Source organism: Muscardinus avellanarius (genome assembly GCF_963383645.1).
Source record: "Muscardinus avellanarius genome assembly, chromosome: 7".
NCBI classification, from domain to species: Eukaryota; Metazoa; Chordata; class Mammalia; order Rodentia; family Gliridae; genus Muscardinus; species Muscardinus avellanarius.
Genome location: NC_137793.1, coordinates 30,973,293 through 30,988,616, shown reverse-complemented (window position 1 = coordinate 30,988,616; position 15,324 = coordinate 30,973,293). Strand labels below are relative to the sequence as shown.

The following is a 15,324-nucleotide window of genomic DNA, read 5'->3' as shown; positions in this document are numbered from 1 at the left end:
CAAGCAGAGAATCTTAAAGGCAACAAAAACAAAGGGCCAAGTGACATTCAGAGGCAAGCCAATTAGAATCACTCCAGACTTCCCAAACCAAGTCATGAGAGCCAGAAGGGCTTGGAGTAACATATTCCAAACTCTGAAAGAAAACAACTTCCAGCCAAAAATTTCCTACCCAGCAAAACTTTCTATCAAATTAGATGGAAATATAAGGAGCTTCCATGACAAACAGAAACTGAAGGAATTTATGTCTTCAAAACCAGCGCTAGAGAAAATACCCAAAGAGATTAACTATAAAGAAGAAATAGGTAACACACACCAGAACTAGAGAAACAAGATTTTCCATCCAACAGACAACTAAGATTGGTTATCTGTGGAGATTCATTATTTATGTTAGTCTTTTACCTATCTCTAAAGGGTATTGTTTGCCTTTATTGTTGTTAATTTTTAGGATTTCTAGATGGAATATTAATATACCTTCAGATATAGCATTTGGAAATATTTTATCCCATTCTATTAGTAACTGTTAACTCTGTTTACATTGTCTTTGGATATACAATATTTTTTTTTATTTTTTAGGGAGTTTGTATACTCTTCTGTTGCCTGTGTCATTGAAATCATAACCAAGAAATCACTGCCAATTTCAATGTTGTGAGGTTTTATGCCCAGATTTTTCTCCTAAAAGTTTATAGTCTTAAGATTTATATTTAGGTCTTTTATCTATTCTGAGTTAATATTTGTATATGGGATTAGGTAAGGGTCCAATTTTATTCTTTTCCATGTAATTATTATTTTTCAACAATATTTAGTTAAAAGATTATTATTTCCACCACCAAATGTTCGTGGAAACCTTGTCAAAAATAACTTGACAGTATAGGGAAGAATTTAGCTCTAGGCTTTTATTTAACTCCAGTGGTTTATATATCTGCCTTTAGAATAGTACTACACTGTTTCAATTATTGTAGCTTTATATGGTTTGAAATCAGAAAATATATATCTTCTAGCTTTGTTCTTTTTCAAGATCGTTTTGGGTACCTAGAGTCCATATTCCATATTAGGATAGATTTTTTTCTGAAAAATAAATATATAAATATATGATAGTTTCACCTAAAAAAAATAGAAAAAAAAATATTCTCTGGTAAGAAAGAAAGCAAAAAGAAATATTGAAATGTTATCTTTAAGTCATCAAAAGCTTGGTATCAGACAAATGAAACTGTTATGTGAGATTATCATTTTTAATTTTGGATAAATTGCCATAATACTAGATGTCAATCACTAAGCCAAGCATGGGAGGGAGGGAAAGGGAGAGAATGGGGTGGGGATCGGGTAGGGGCTGACTGGGCAAAGTGTGCATGTATGTCTACAAAAGTATGTATCCCACTATGATGTATGAATACAGTGCACCAATAAAAATAAATAAATAAATAAAAAATAATAAAAAACAAAACACAGGAGGTACATAAACAAATATATCAAAGTTAACCACCAAACAAGCATGGGATCGAGGGAGGGGGAGGGAATGGAATGGGGGCGGAATGGAATGGGGGCTGCATAGGGCTAATTGGATGATGTGTGCTTGTATATCCTCTCAAGTCTTGTACTCCATTGTGATATATGATTACAATGCACCAATTAAAAAATAAAAAAATAAATAAAATTTTGGGGAAAAAAATGGAGACAGTATCAAATCTAGATAAAGATCATTTTGGTCTGGTAATCACTATATTTTCAATAATACTCTAACATCAAAGGCAAAAGGAAAGAAAATCACTGGCATTTTGAGTCAAAGTTTCTTTTCTAAGCTGGGTGTGGTGGTGCACACCTCTAATCCCAGAATTTGGGAGGCTGAGATCGGAGGATTGCAGTTGTGGACAGCTTAGGGAGGCCATTCACAATGCAGTGAGATCCTGTTTAAAAAAAAAAGAAGAAGACCAAAAAATAGGGCTGGGGGTGTAGCTCGGGGATACTATGCCCCTGGGTTCCATCCGCAGTACTGAAGAAAAAAAATATTTTAAAACAAAAAGAGAGCGCCTAAGATTTTAAGTTATCTTACATAAAAAAAAAAAAAAATTGACACACACTTATTTAGATTTCCATTTTTCAAGTAATTTTCCTATAGCAAATCTAAAGGATAAAATGGGGCACATCTTACTCTGTAGCAAAAACTCGTCTACATATCCCAGATGAAGGGTTTCAAACTGAGGAAACTCCAATTCTGCCATCTTTAGTGCAGAAAAAACACCATCTTTGGTTAGAGAAGGCTGAATCCGAACTTCATGTAACCTACAAAAAGAGAAACACTGATAAAATGAAAGCCATCAGAATCAGATTCCTCCTGAAGTTAGGGTCTGAAAGAAGTTTTCAATTTTATTAAAGTTTTAAGTTATATATTTTTAACTTATAACTTTATAAAGTTATGTTATATATTGAGTGTTATAAATGTCAACAACATTCCCCCCTCCATTAAAAAAGACCAAGAGATGTTTTCTTTATAGGAGTATCTGCAAGTATAGTCACATCTTAGGCAATACATTAAACTAAACATTAAGTAACAGTGGATTATACAATAGGAAACATATCCTTTCTATGTGCTTTCTCAACCCGATTAAGGTTAGAGTTTGCATCTGGGGTTGATATTCCTTTAACATTTTTCTTACGCTAGTTGTTAATGTCCTATTTTAATGAAATAGTTCAATAGTAGGTATAAAAAACTTATTTTTTGTGGTACTGGGGATGGAACCCAGAGGCTTTTCTACCTCCAGGCTATATTCCCAGACCTATTTCATACTTTATTTGGAAACAGGGTCTCACTAAATTGCTGAGAGCCTCACTAAGTAGCTGAGGTTGGCTTCAAACCTGTGTGAACCTCCTGTCTCAGGCTCCCAAGTGCTGGGATTAGAAACATGCGCCACCACGCCCAGCTTATTTATTCTTAATCAAGTCTGTAGATAAAAATGAAAGCTTTCTGTTCTTTACTAAATTGAAAAAATAGTTAATTCAAGTTAAAGAAAATAAAGTAAAAGTAGAGATAGGCTTTTGAAAGGAAAAAGTAAATGTGGTATAAAGTGATGTGAAGACATGGTTATGGAATATAAAGGTGTTAGATGTAACTGGCAAAAGCCAATTTACCCCACTGATTTCTGAATAGAAATATTATTGCCAACTAAAACAATTCAGAAAGACATTTAGAGATTATGATGGTTCCCAAGAGGGTTTCAAATACTAAGTTCCAATGCCAACTTCTGTTGGACACAAGTACTTCTAGTCAACTGCTTTACCCTGATAAGAGACCACACCCTTCCACAGCTGGCAGGATCTACAGTAGAGCTTAATTGGTCACCAGTTCCAATATCCATTAGTTATTTAAATATCTCCTTTATGTTTTAGCATCTAAAGAATGATAAAAACTTTATATACAAACACTTATATACACATTCCCCCTTATTTTTATAAGACAGAAAACAAACAGAATTCTAAGACAAAAGACAGAAGTGAAGAGGAAACATACCTGCGGGCAGCAGTAATGATGAGGTAACCGAGATCTACTTCCAGAGCATTTTTGCAAGCTCCCAAAACAATAGTGTGCAAATTTCTAAAACCACCTAAATGAGAACAGGAACAAAAAATAGCAGTTCTTTTGACTATGGCACCTTTAGTACAGCATTTGTATATATACATTAAAAATAATTGTTCCTTGCCGGGTGTGGTGGCGCACGCTTGTAATCCCCGCGCTTGGGAGGCGGAGACAGGAGAATTGTGCAGGTTGGAAGCCAGCTGTGCTGGTTTAAGAGACCCTGTTTCCAAATAAAAAAGTATAAAAAATAGGTCTGGGAGTGTAGCCTGGAGGTAGAAGGGTTTCCAGGAACCCCAGTACCACACACATACACACACACACAAATTGTTCCTTAAAAAGTAAATGTTTTGTTTTTGCATTCAAATTAGAAATGCAGATACTCAATCTGAAAAGATATTTTGATAGCATCTGAAAACTTGAGAAGATTCAGACCAAGTAAAGAAGAACTGACATTTTCTGGCTAAATTTTGAACCACTAATACATTATATAAAAGCAGATTAGAACTATTAATCTCTTTTCTATGTTTTTGAAACTTGTATTTAGATATAAAATAAAGAGTAGGGTACACAAATTATTAATGTATAGCTTAATACATTTTCAGGAGTGGTTTATTCCATTTGACCTTTTGTAAATAAAATCACAAAGTATGTATACTTTAGCATCTAGTTTCTTTAAACATTGTATTTGGGGTTTATGTACAGTGCTGCTAACAGCTACCAATTTGCTCATTAGTATTGCCACACAATACTGCCGCATTTTAATTACCCATTCTATTACAGATAGGTATTTGGGTGGTTTCCATTTTATGTCAACAGAAACAGTGGTTCTATAAATAAGCTTGAATACACCCTCTTGTGAACACACATATGCACTTTGGTTGGGTTTCAAGCTAGGAATGCAACTGTTGTTTTGTGTATGGCAATGTTAGTAGGTACTACCAAACCAATAATTTCATCACTTTGTCCTTTCTACAGCAATGTGTGAAAGGCCCTCTTGCTCTACTTTCTAGACAACACTATGGTTTCACTATGCATAGACAGTTATTTTAATGCTTATATGTTAAATTGTAGTTTTTTTAAATTTGCATTTTTAATGTTTACCAACCATATGAACAACCTCCACTGTGAAGATTTTTCTACCCAAGTCTTTTCCCATTTTGTTCTGCCAGGTTATATGTCTTTTTCTGAGATCTGTACTGTGGAGATATGTTCTTACTCTGTAGCTTGGCCTTTCACATTTTTAATCGTGCTTTTTGATATACAAAGAGTTTTCATTTCAATTTGTTCCCACTTATCAATTTTTTCAATGGTATGTGCTCTGTGTTAACCTGTTTAAGAATCTCTGCCTACCTAACGTAAGTATGACAGTCTAAAGAAAGTTTTTATTTTTCACATCTGGATCTATGACCCAACTGAAGTTGATTTTTGTGTGAGGAATGCTGATTCAGAGTAAAACATAAGCAGGGTCAGAACTAAATAATGAAAAGAAGAAAAGTCTGCTTATTTCTTGGAACCTCAACACAAACTCTTTAGCTTTTGATACCTCTCTCTAGTTCTTCTTTCTAGTAAAGGCAGCACTATGGCTTCTTTTCTCTTGAGTGATCCTGTTAGTTGCAGCCATGATTAAAAATAATGATGTTCGAGGGAGCCAGTTCCATCCTGTTAACCTAATGTAATGAAGTGCCCTTATACTAGATCTGATTTACTGACAAAATGTCTACAAATATACTGCTTACTCATGATATTTTAGCAGTGGTATGTGGTATAATGCCTATTTATTACCAATGGTACTTAAAATTTTCCATTTTATTTTAGGTACCCAAAGTTAGACTTTTAGTTTTCAACTATTAATTATCTTATCTAGCAACAACCCCTCCTCTTTCTCTCTGCATAAGGTATTTTATGTTACTTCTCATTATTTAGCTATAGAGAAGGGATCTAAATTTTTTCTCTAAGTCATTGTCTGATAGGTGGATCTAATATCCATCCAAATGATAAGCATAAAAACATTTTACATACTGTAATGTAGTAAGCAAACACTGGACATCAACATTGCTTAACATTAGCCTGAGTTCTTCTTGAAGTCTAAAGTATTCAATAAGTCATAAAACATCTCTTATCACTAAAAGGCATGAGAAATCCCTGTTAACATATCTAAGATTCCAAATATAGCATGAGGTACTATATAAACTAATTAATAAGAAATAACAAGCTGGAAAACATGTCATCATTCTACTGTTCGAAAAGGTTTAACATTCATAAAAAAATACTAGTCAATGTTCATGGATACTTATTCTCCATCAAATACACCAGAAAGTGTAATTACTAACAAGCATTTTCTTTCTAAAAGACTCGTAAGATTTGTTAAACAAATGCTTAATGAATTTTCTTTTTCTTTCTTTTTTTTCTTTTTTTTGGGTGGTACTGGGGTTCCTGGAAACTCTTCTACCTCTGGGCTACACTCCCAGACCTATTTTTATATATACATTTTTAATTTGGAAACAGGGTCTCTTAAGCCAGTGCATTTGGCTGCAAACCTGTGTGATCCTCCTGTCTCTGCCTCCCAAATGCGGGGATTACAAGCGTGTGCCACCACGCCCAACCTAATGAATTATCAAATTGAATAAATACCTGATCTCCAACTGTCTTCAACCACATGTTGGATAAGACCTCCAAGGAAAGGAACTCGAACCATTTCTAAGTGCTCCAAGTTTCGGGCAGAGGCTAAGCCTGTTACTAAAGGGACATATTTCAAGGAATTTGTGGGTCCTGGAAAAAAAAAAAAAAAGACAACACAACTTTAATTGAGCAATGTAAATGGCCTTGATGAATTTTGAGATCAGCAACTGAAATGAGTAACACGTAAGGTCTATGTCTAAAATGACAGCCAACCCAGGGACGGTGGTGCATGCTTGCAATGTCAGTACTTGGGAGGCTGAGCCAGGAGGATCATAGGTTTGAAGATAGCCTCAGCTACTTAAATTAGGCCCTGTGCAAGTTAGTGAGACTGTTCCAAAATAAATAATAATGTAAAAAAAGTAGGGCTGGAAAAATAAAGAATATTAAAAAATAGGGCTGGGGATGTAGCCCAGATGTAGAATGCCCCTTGGTTTAATCCCCAGTATCACAAAAAATAAAATAAAAATAAATGACAGCCAAACTGTTGGCTCTGTGCAATCTATAATTATTAAAAATAAAGTGTTAGCCGGGCGTGGAGGCGCATGCTTGTAATCCCCGCACTAGGGAGGCGGAGATAGGAGGATCACACAGGTTCAAAGCCAGCCTCAGCTGGCTTAAGAGACCCTGTTTCCAAATAAAAATATAAAAACTAGAGACTTCCGGGAAGATGGCGACCGAGAAAAGCGGGGCTTAAGAGCCCCGCTAACAACCAATCTCCATTACCACAAAATCAGCGCCTTTCATAGCCAGAAAACACCATCAGCAGAGAAACAAAAAAAATCACCAGGCTCCAGAGAGAAAGCAGACTGAGAACAGAGCTCAGAGCCACAGAGGAGATACACCGGCCTCACGCCCGAGGACTCGGCAGCAGGGCCATACTGCCGGCGGCAGTGGCGAGTTCACCGGACGGCTACAGCAAGCCGAGGTGAGCCGCTGCAAAACAGCCAGGCGGGATTTTTCAGCGCAGGGAACATCTAAAGCTCCCAGTGGCTGAGCTCAGCACACGCTGCAAGGACTCAGAGTGGAATTCAAAACCAAGAAGAAATAAGCCAGCCTCACGGACGAGGGCGTAGCATCAGCGCCATATTGCCACCGGCGGCAGCAGCAGCGAATTCACTGAGTCCAGTACAGCTACATCTGCGAACTCAAGAACAGTGAGTCAAATTGCGGGCCACAGAGGAGAAATCCCAGTACTGTACTTCCTGGGACTTGACCCAGTGGGGAAGTGGCGGTGGCAGAGATATCACACCATAGGAGAACGTGCAACCTGGCACCCCCCACAGTCTAAAGCAGCCTCTATCGACTCTCTGGGTCGGAGACTCTGTGATAAAACCCAGTAAAGGAGTAGTGGGGTCTGAGATACTACTGACTCGAGATCCAGAACACCTTAAGTGAAGTCATAGTGACTGACCCAAGGGAAGAACCCAGAGAAGGCACAAACATCCGAAATCATGGGAAAGAGGAATAATACTGGATCAATGAATGCCCACAACCCCACAACATCAGAACCCGATAAAACAGATAATCAGAGATTTCTAGAAGATCAAATCAGGAAAATAACTGTAGAAATAATAGAGGTGCTTCAAAAAGAACTCAGAGAGACCCAAAAAGAGATAAAGGATGCAATTAATGAAGTAAAGGCCTCATTCAAAGCACAAACAACCGATTAGAACACATGGAGAACAGAATCTCGCTCTTAGAAGATGAGCAATCAAAAAATGAACGCATAGTTTCTAATCTAGAAAAAAATATCCAAAAGCAGGAATCTGACATTGAAGAAATATGGGCCCATTTTAAGAAAGCTAACCTAAGAATAACTGAAATAGAGGAGGGAAAAGAAAGTGAAACCAAAGGGATCAACAATCTCTTCAAGGAAGTAATAGCAGAAAATTTTCCAGACATAGTGCAAGAGGTTGATACACAGGTCCAGGAAACTTATAGAACTCCCTTTAGACAGGATCGGAGAAGAGGATCCCCACGCCACATAATTGTCAAAATGACCAATGTGGAAGCCAAGCAGAGAATCTTAAAGGCAACAAAAAAAAAGGGCCAAGTGACATTCAGAGGCAAGCCAATTAGAATCACTCCAGACTTCCCAAACCAAGTCATGAGAGCCAGAAGGGCTTAGAGTAACATATTCCAAACTCTGAAAGAAAACAACTTCCAGCCCAAAATTTCCTACCCAGCAAAACTTTCTATCAAATTAGATGGAAATATAAGAAGCTTCCATGACAAACAAACTGAAGGAATTTATGTCTTCAAAACCAGCGCTAGAGAAAATACTCAAAGAGATTAACTATAAAGAAGAAATAGGTAACACACACCAGAACTAGAGAAACAAGACTTTCCATAAACAGACAACTAAGATTAGTTATCTGTGGAGATTCATATTTATGTTAGTCTTTTACCTATCTCTAAAGGGTATTGTTTGCCTTTATTGTTGTTAATTTTTAGGATTTCTAGTTGGAATATTAATATACCTTCAGATATAGCATTTGGAAATATTTTATCCCATTCTATTAGTAACTGTTAACTCTGTTTACATTGTCTTTGGATATACATTTTTTTTTATTTTTTAGGGAGTTTGTATACTCTTCTGTTGCCTGTGCCATTGAAATCATATCCAAGAAATCACTGCCAATTTCAATGTTGTGAGGTTTTATGACCCAGATTTTCTTCTAAAAGTTTATAGTCTTAAGATTTATATTTAGGTCTTTTATCTATTATCTAGTTTATAGTCTTAAGATTTATATTTAGGTCTTTTATCTATTTTATCTATTTTATTTATATTTAGGTCTTTTATCTATTTTTGAGTTAATATTTGTATATGGGATTAGGTAAGGGTCCAATTTTATTCTTTTCCATGTAATTATTATTTTTCAATAATATTTAGTTAAAAGATTATTATTTCCACCACCAAATGTTCGTGGAAACCTTGTCAAAAATAACTTGATAATATAAGGAAGAATTTAGCTCTAGGCTTTTATTTAACTCCAATGGTTTATATATCTGCCTTTAGAACAGTACTACACTGTTTCAATTATTGTAGCTTTATATGGTTTGAAATCAGAACTATATATCTTCTAGCTTTGTTCTTTTTCAAGATCGTTTTGGGTATCTAGAATCCATATTCCATATTAGGATAGATTTTTTTCTGAAAAATAAATATATAAATATATGATAGTTTCACCTAAAAAAAATAGAAAAAAAAATATTCTCTGGTAAGAAAGAAAGCAAAAAGAAATATTGAAATGTTATCTTTAAGTCATCAAAAGCTTGGTATCAGACAAATGAAACTGTTATGTGAGATTATCATTTTTAATTTTGGATAAATTGCTATAATACTAGATATCAACCACTAAGCCAAGCATGGGAAGGAGGGATGGGGAGGGAATGGGGTGGGGATTGGGTGGGGGCTTACTGGGTGATGTGTGCATGTATGTCTACAAAAGTTTGTATCCCACTATGATGTATGAATACAGTGCACCAATTAAAAAAAATATATATATATATATGTATATATATATATATATGTGTCCGGGAGTGTAGCCAGGAGGTTGAAGGGTTTCCAGGAAGGAACCCCAGTACCACCAAAAAAAAAAAAAAAAAAAAAAGTGTTAACCTGGTTAACCGTAAGGATTTTTAAATAACCAGGAAGAGATATGTAGTACTTATTTAAAATATTTATTTATTTGTTTGTTTGTTTTTGTGGTACTAGGGATTGGACCCAGGCTGAGCTATATATCCTCAGCCTTATTTTTTATTCTTTATTTTGAAACAGGGTCTCACTGAGTTGCAAACAGCCTAAGTAGCTGAGGCTGTCCTTGAACCACGATCCTCCTGTCTCATACTCCCAAATACTGGGATTACAAGCGTGAGCCACCATGCCTGGCTTGAGACTGTAGTAACACACTGCAGCCTCAATAATTTTGAGCTTAAAATAACTAAGAGGAAGAATACAAGAAAAAAAGTTGATCCTTCAGTCAAGTAAAGAGCTTGACCATTTAAATATCTCTTTATGTGACGAGTGCTATAGCAGATGGCATGAAAGACGACAAAAGACAAGGTCCTGTCCATCAAAGGGCTTAAAATTGACATGGAAATAGAACACAAAAAATTATGGAAAGAAAAGGCAGAAGATATCAAATACCAAAATAAGACCTGCTGTACTACCTAAAAAAGAAAAAACAAAGAGGAAGATAGGTTGAAAAAGCAAACGCCAAAGGATATATATCAGTAAAGAGGAGGAAGAATAAAAACTTTCAGTTGTTTCACAGTGCATAGGCAAACATGCCCAGAAAGGATGATATATCTTGAAAAGGAGTCAGAAAAAAGGGCATTGAGAGGGCCCTGTTATTATGAACTTTGAAACATAGTAATTACCACTTGGGCAACAAAGACACTACAGGCTTTGGCTCAGGAGAGCAATATTATAAAAACAAGGTATTAGGTCAGTCAACTATTTACATGCAGATGATTGAGTCCAGAGAAGCAAACAAGCAGACTGAAATCTATTAAAATAATCGTATGAAATATAAAAAGTGCTTATAAAGAACACATAGAGCCTGTTTTGTTGTTGCTTGCTTTTTTTTTTTTTTGCTAAAGTTAAACACAAATCATGTTTCTAATGTCTTTTAAACAAGAAGTATATTTTATTTATCTCCACAAGTAGACTAGGTTATGAAACAAACAATATAATTTCATTGCAAATGTAGCCATGAAATTTGCTACAGAATATTTTTAGAATAGCATAGTTTAATTTCATCATAACTGTGGACCATTACCTGCACAGTTCCTCATGACAAAAGTTCTTAAGCTGATGCAAAGGAAGTCTTTAAATGGCTGTGGTTTAGTGAGTCTTACCCACTTCATATAAAGGTGCCTTAGCATTGGGATACAAGGAATTTCAGGAACATTCACCCCTAAAGCACATAGACAAAAAAAGAAAAAGAAAATCATAAAAATACTCTACTTTGTATATAAATGCAAGAATTTATTTTTCAAATCAATAACATCCACTTGAAGGGAATTTTTATCAGAATAAATTAGGTAATTAAAGTCCATCAAGTTTGGCTTACTTAAAAGTCTTATAAAAATGATTTATGAAAACTATAAAATTAATCAGGTGACTTTTTAGAAAAAGTATATGGGAAGATTGAATTTAAAAAGCATTAAAAATATTATTCATACTTGTCTTTCTCATAACCCTACAATTATTTAGGATATGTTTGTCCATAATATATATAACAAAAACAGGTTATTGAAAGCAAAATGATGAACATAAAGATGAAATACACAAACTTACTATATGACTATCAATACCCAAAGCCTTACCAGTAAGTAAACTAAATTTCTCAGTACAAAGTCAGGCTAGTTGGGTTTATATAGTGTGGTTTCTAGAAAAGGCTCATGATAGAGTTTGAGAAGTCATTTCTACAAACATGAATCTTGTGGTAGAAGCCAGCCAGCATGGCTCTGAGAATATGAGAAATGTAACATTTATTTATTAACATTATTTATTAACATTATTTCAAATTGTTAAGGATATTTAATGCCTATGATCAATTAGTGGCTTAACAGCAATATAATTATACCGACAGAGGTTATAATTATACCCATAGAGGACGGTATTTCGAAAAAAGTACAGAGTTGGGGGAGGAAAAGTTAGGAGATGTGGAAGAAAAAATACCAATAATTTATAAATCCTAAGTGAAAGGAAGCATTTTGAGGAACTTTCCCCAAGTGTCTAAATACTATAGAGTAGAGAAAAGCCAAGGAACATGAGTCTACAAGAAAAATCCAAGGATCCAGGGTGATGGTATTTAACAAACAGGATCAGGCAAATCAGCTTGATGCAACTTTTAAACTTGAGATAGCAGTTCTGTTAACAAGAGCAACTAGAAGAAGCAAAATTAAAAGTACCTGAATGCCTGTTTCTTTAAAAGCTAAACTAATAAGAATGCTTCTCCTATAAACTTGAAGGACTACTCTTAACCTAGTCCTCTCAAAACAGCATAACTATAGCTTGGACTGTACACATACATTTTATGGAAACAGATGGGAAGTAAACTGGAGACATGATCAAAGAAAAGCAGAAGAAATAAGGTACAGATTAGGAAGCAACATGTAGAACCCACGACTTTGAGATCGGTATATACCATGAAAGAGGTACTACTGGCTGTACTAACAAAGAAACCCAATATGCAAGCATCAGACAGATCCAGACAGTTATGCCCTATGTTCCACCCACATCTGTCTCCAACTCCACTCTATGAACAAAGACACAACCACTCATCCTGTGTTCATGTTCATTCATTTACTCTACACTTCTGTATCACTATCATATAGTATCAAACTGATGATTCAATCACATGAATATACTTCAATACAACTCCCCAAATACTTATATTTAAAATGAAGTGAGACAGACATTATAGAAAATATAAAAATACAGAGAGTCTTTGATCTTAAGGAGCTTATAAGCTTCAGGTATTAGAGAATCCTTCTATTATCTAAATATTCTCTAACTTGATATTCAAGTCTATTATCAGAATATTATCATTGGTTGATCTCGGTCACAGTTAAAGAACATTTCCTAAAGAGTCCATGTATTGATGTTCAGAGGTGCTATAACCATGCCACAAGGTCATAATCTCATCAGTGTGTAGACCTGTTGTGTTTACCGGGCAGTAACATAGGCAGGCAAGGGGAGGCTAGAGAACGTGGGCATGGAGTGTGGCCTTATAGACTGTGCTTTTGTTTTTGAATCCCCTTGCTTCTTGACTCTCTGCTTCCAGCCTTCATGCTGTGAGAGCAGCGACCTTTCTCTCTCTCTCTCTCCTCACTGCCATGCCTTGGAATTCACAGATGTAATCTAGTTTTAAATGATCAAAACTTCAAGATCTTCAAAAAATTGTGCACAAATAAACCTTCCTGCCTCTAAGCTGTATGGTCAGTTGTTTGAATTGTAGCAGTAAGAATGTTGGCAGAGACAGAAACTAATACCAGAGAGGTTCATGGCTATATCTAAGGCTGGCGATGCATTTTGTGAGTCTTTGGAACTGGTTTATGAGAGGAAATTGGAAGGATCTGAATGTGGCTAGAAAGGCGGAGAGTAGAGACTGCTCAGGATATATTGAAGGACAAAGAGGACTACATTGGAAAATGAAGTAAAGGCCACATGTATTACATTCTGGCAAAGAACTTATTGGTGTTTTACCTGCATCCTAAAACTTTCTGTCAGGACAAATTTGGAGACAATGGACTGACTAAACAGGCGGAGGAAATCTCAAAACAGTAAAGTAATACAAACTACACTACAGATAGTGATGTCTACATTCAGTCAACTGTACAGTGAACTTCAGAAGCAGAAAGGAAAGCTCAGAGACTTTATAGATTTGCAGTTTGGCCAGAAAGGTATGTGTAAAGCTAAGGCAATGTTTTGCAAATGAACAAAGAAAGGAATGTGGCCAGGGCAGTTCCAGACCAAGTGTGAAACCATAAAAAAAAAAAAAAAAAAAAACAAAAAAACCCAAGGGCCCAGAAGTGGCATTTGTGACTGAAAAGGGCATGATTATCTTTCCTGCTGGTGATTGATTTGGGTGCTCACTTAATGCTGGCTTTGCTGGAAAAAAAAGGGGGGGTCATGGAGTCTTCCCCCAGATTTCAAAGAAAAGCCTTGGAAGCCAGGCAACCTGTAGTAGGGTGGGAATCCCTGCAAGCAAGCCCAAATGGGGTAATTTATAAAGCTGCAATGAAGACAAAGTTGCAAGAAAAACTCTCATGATTTAGAGATGCCAGACACATGGAATGACCATAAGGAAAGGCTGCAAGCTATGAGCCATGGAGACAGGCTGGAAGAGTTGAGTATGCTGCCCTCTGCAATCAACCAGACCATGGTAGGGCTACCAACTCCCCTTGGAGAGCTCATATCACTACCATGTGCCCCATAAGCCAGAAATGGAGCTGCAGAATTAAATGCTTGTCCTGCTGCATTTCAATCCTGTTCTGGACATATTCCTTCTTTCTAAGGTCCTACTTCTTCCTTTTAAAATACAAACCTTTTTACTTTTTTTTACAGGGCCTCAGAGCCAAGAGTTTACCTTGAGTCTCTGAGGATAGTATGGACTTTAGGACTAGTGAGCAATGCTGGAACTGTTAAAATTTGGGGATCTCTTGGAGATGGGCTAAATGCATTTTGAATTCTGAAATGGGCATGAGCTCTTCAGAAGCCAGAGGTGGAAAGTTATGGTTATATACAAAGTGTCCCAGAAACACCTCATGAACTAATGTTCTGAGTGAGCTGATCTAAGGAGGGTCATAAGCTCATCAGCACACAGATTCCTTGCGATGGCTTTACTGGGCAGTAACATAGGCAGGCAGGATGTGGCTGGAGAGGTGGGTCCCTGGCCTTAGAGACTATACTTTTATCATTGAATCCCCTTGGTTGTTGCCTCTCTCTGCTTCCAACCTCCATGATGTGACAGCAGAGTCCTAGCTCTCTCCTTCTCTCTGCTTCTAATTGCCATGCCCTGAGATTCAGACTTAACCTAACCTGATCTCCAAAAAACTTTGAGCAAATAAGTCTTCCTTCCACTAAGTGGAAGTGGTCAGTTGTTTTGGATTGTATCAGTGAGAATATTGGCTGAGACCATCTTATAATGAAGGCTGCTAGAGATCTTAACTCTTCTTCCATAATTGTGTACACAAATCTTACTTAAGACCAGTTCCTTATCCTCCTTGCTGCCCTCCCTTCACATCTACCAAGTTTCAGAAATTTCAAGGTGTTTGGACCATACTCAAAGGCTAAAATAATGTTTAAGACATAGTATACACTCAATGTGTCTATACCGGATAACACATAAATAATTATTAAAGGTTAGACTATATTAATAAGGATCTCCAAAAATTCTTTTCAGCAATCTAAATCAAAGATATCAATTTAAATTTGAGAAAATGTCTGTCATTATTTGTAAGAATAAAATTATGGAGATATAATTTTTAAAACTACTTAGATGGAAAATACACACTGTATATTACAAAGAAAGTATTTTTTGTAAAAGATGAACCCTCTGACA

General features: G+C 36.1%; 1 protein-coding gene across 4 annotated transcripts in view; it reads right to left on the bottom strand.

Annotated features, from left to right (window-relative positions):
• Positions 1-15,324, bottom strand: part of FBXO38 (F-box protein 38) — a gene marked incomplete at both ends in the record, with an annotated part of 50,080 nt that overhangs the window by 25,877 nt on the left and 8,879 nt on the right. For all 4 annotated transcript variants that reach the window (XM_080698924.1, XM_080698922.1, XM_080698923.1 and 1 more), the window contains 4 exons: positions 2,147-2,277; positions 3,503-3,596; positions 6,200-6,337; positions 11,032-11,169. In XM_080698924.1, coding sequence (XP_080555050.1) covers positions 2,147-2,277; positions 3,503-3,596; positions 6,200-6,337; positions 11,032-11,169 — 501 coding nt within the window. The remainder of the gene's footprint in view (positions 1-2,146; positions 2,278-3,502; positions 3,597-6,199; positions 6,338-11,031; positions 11,170-15,324) is intronic.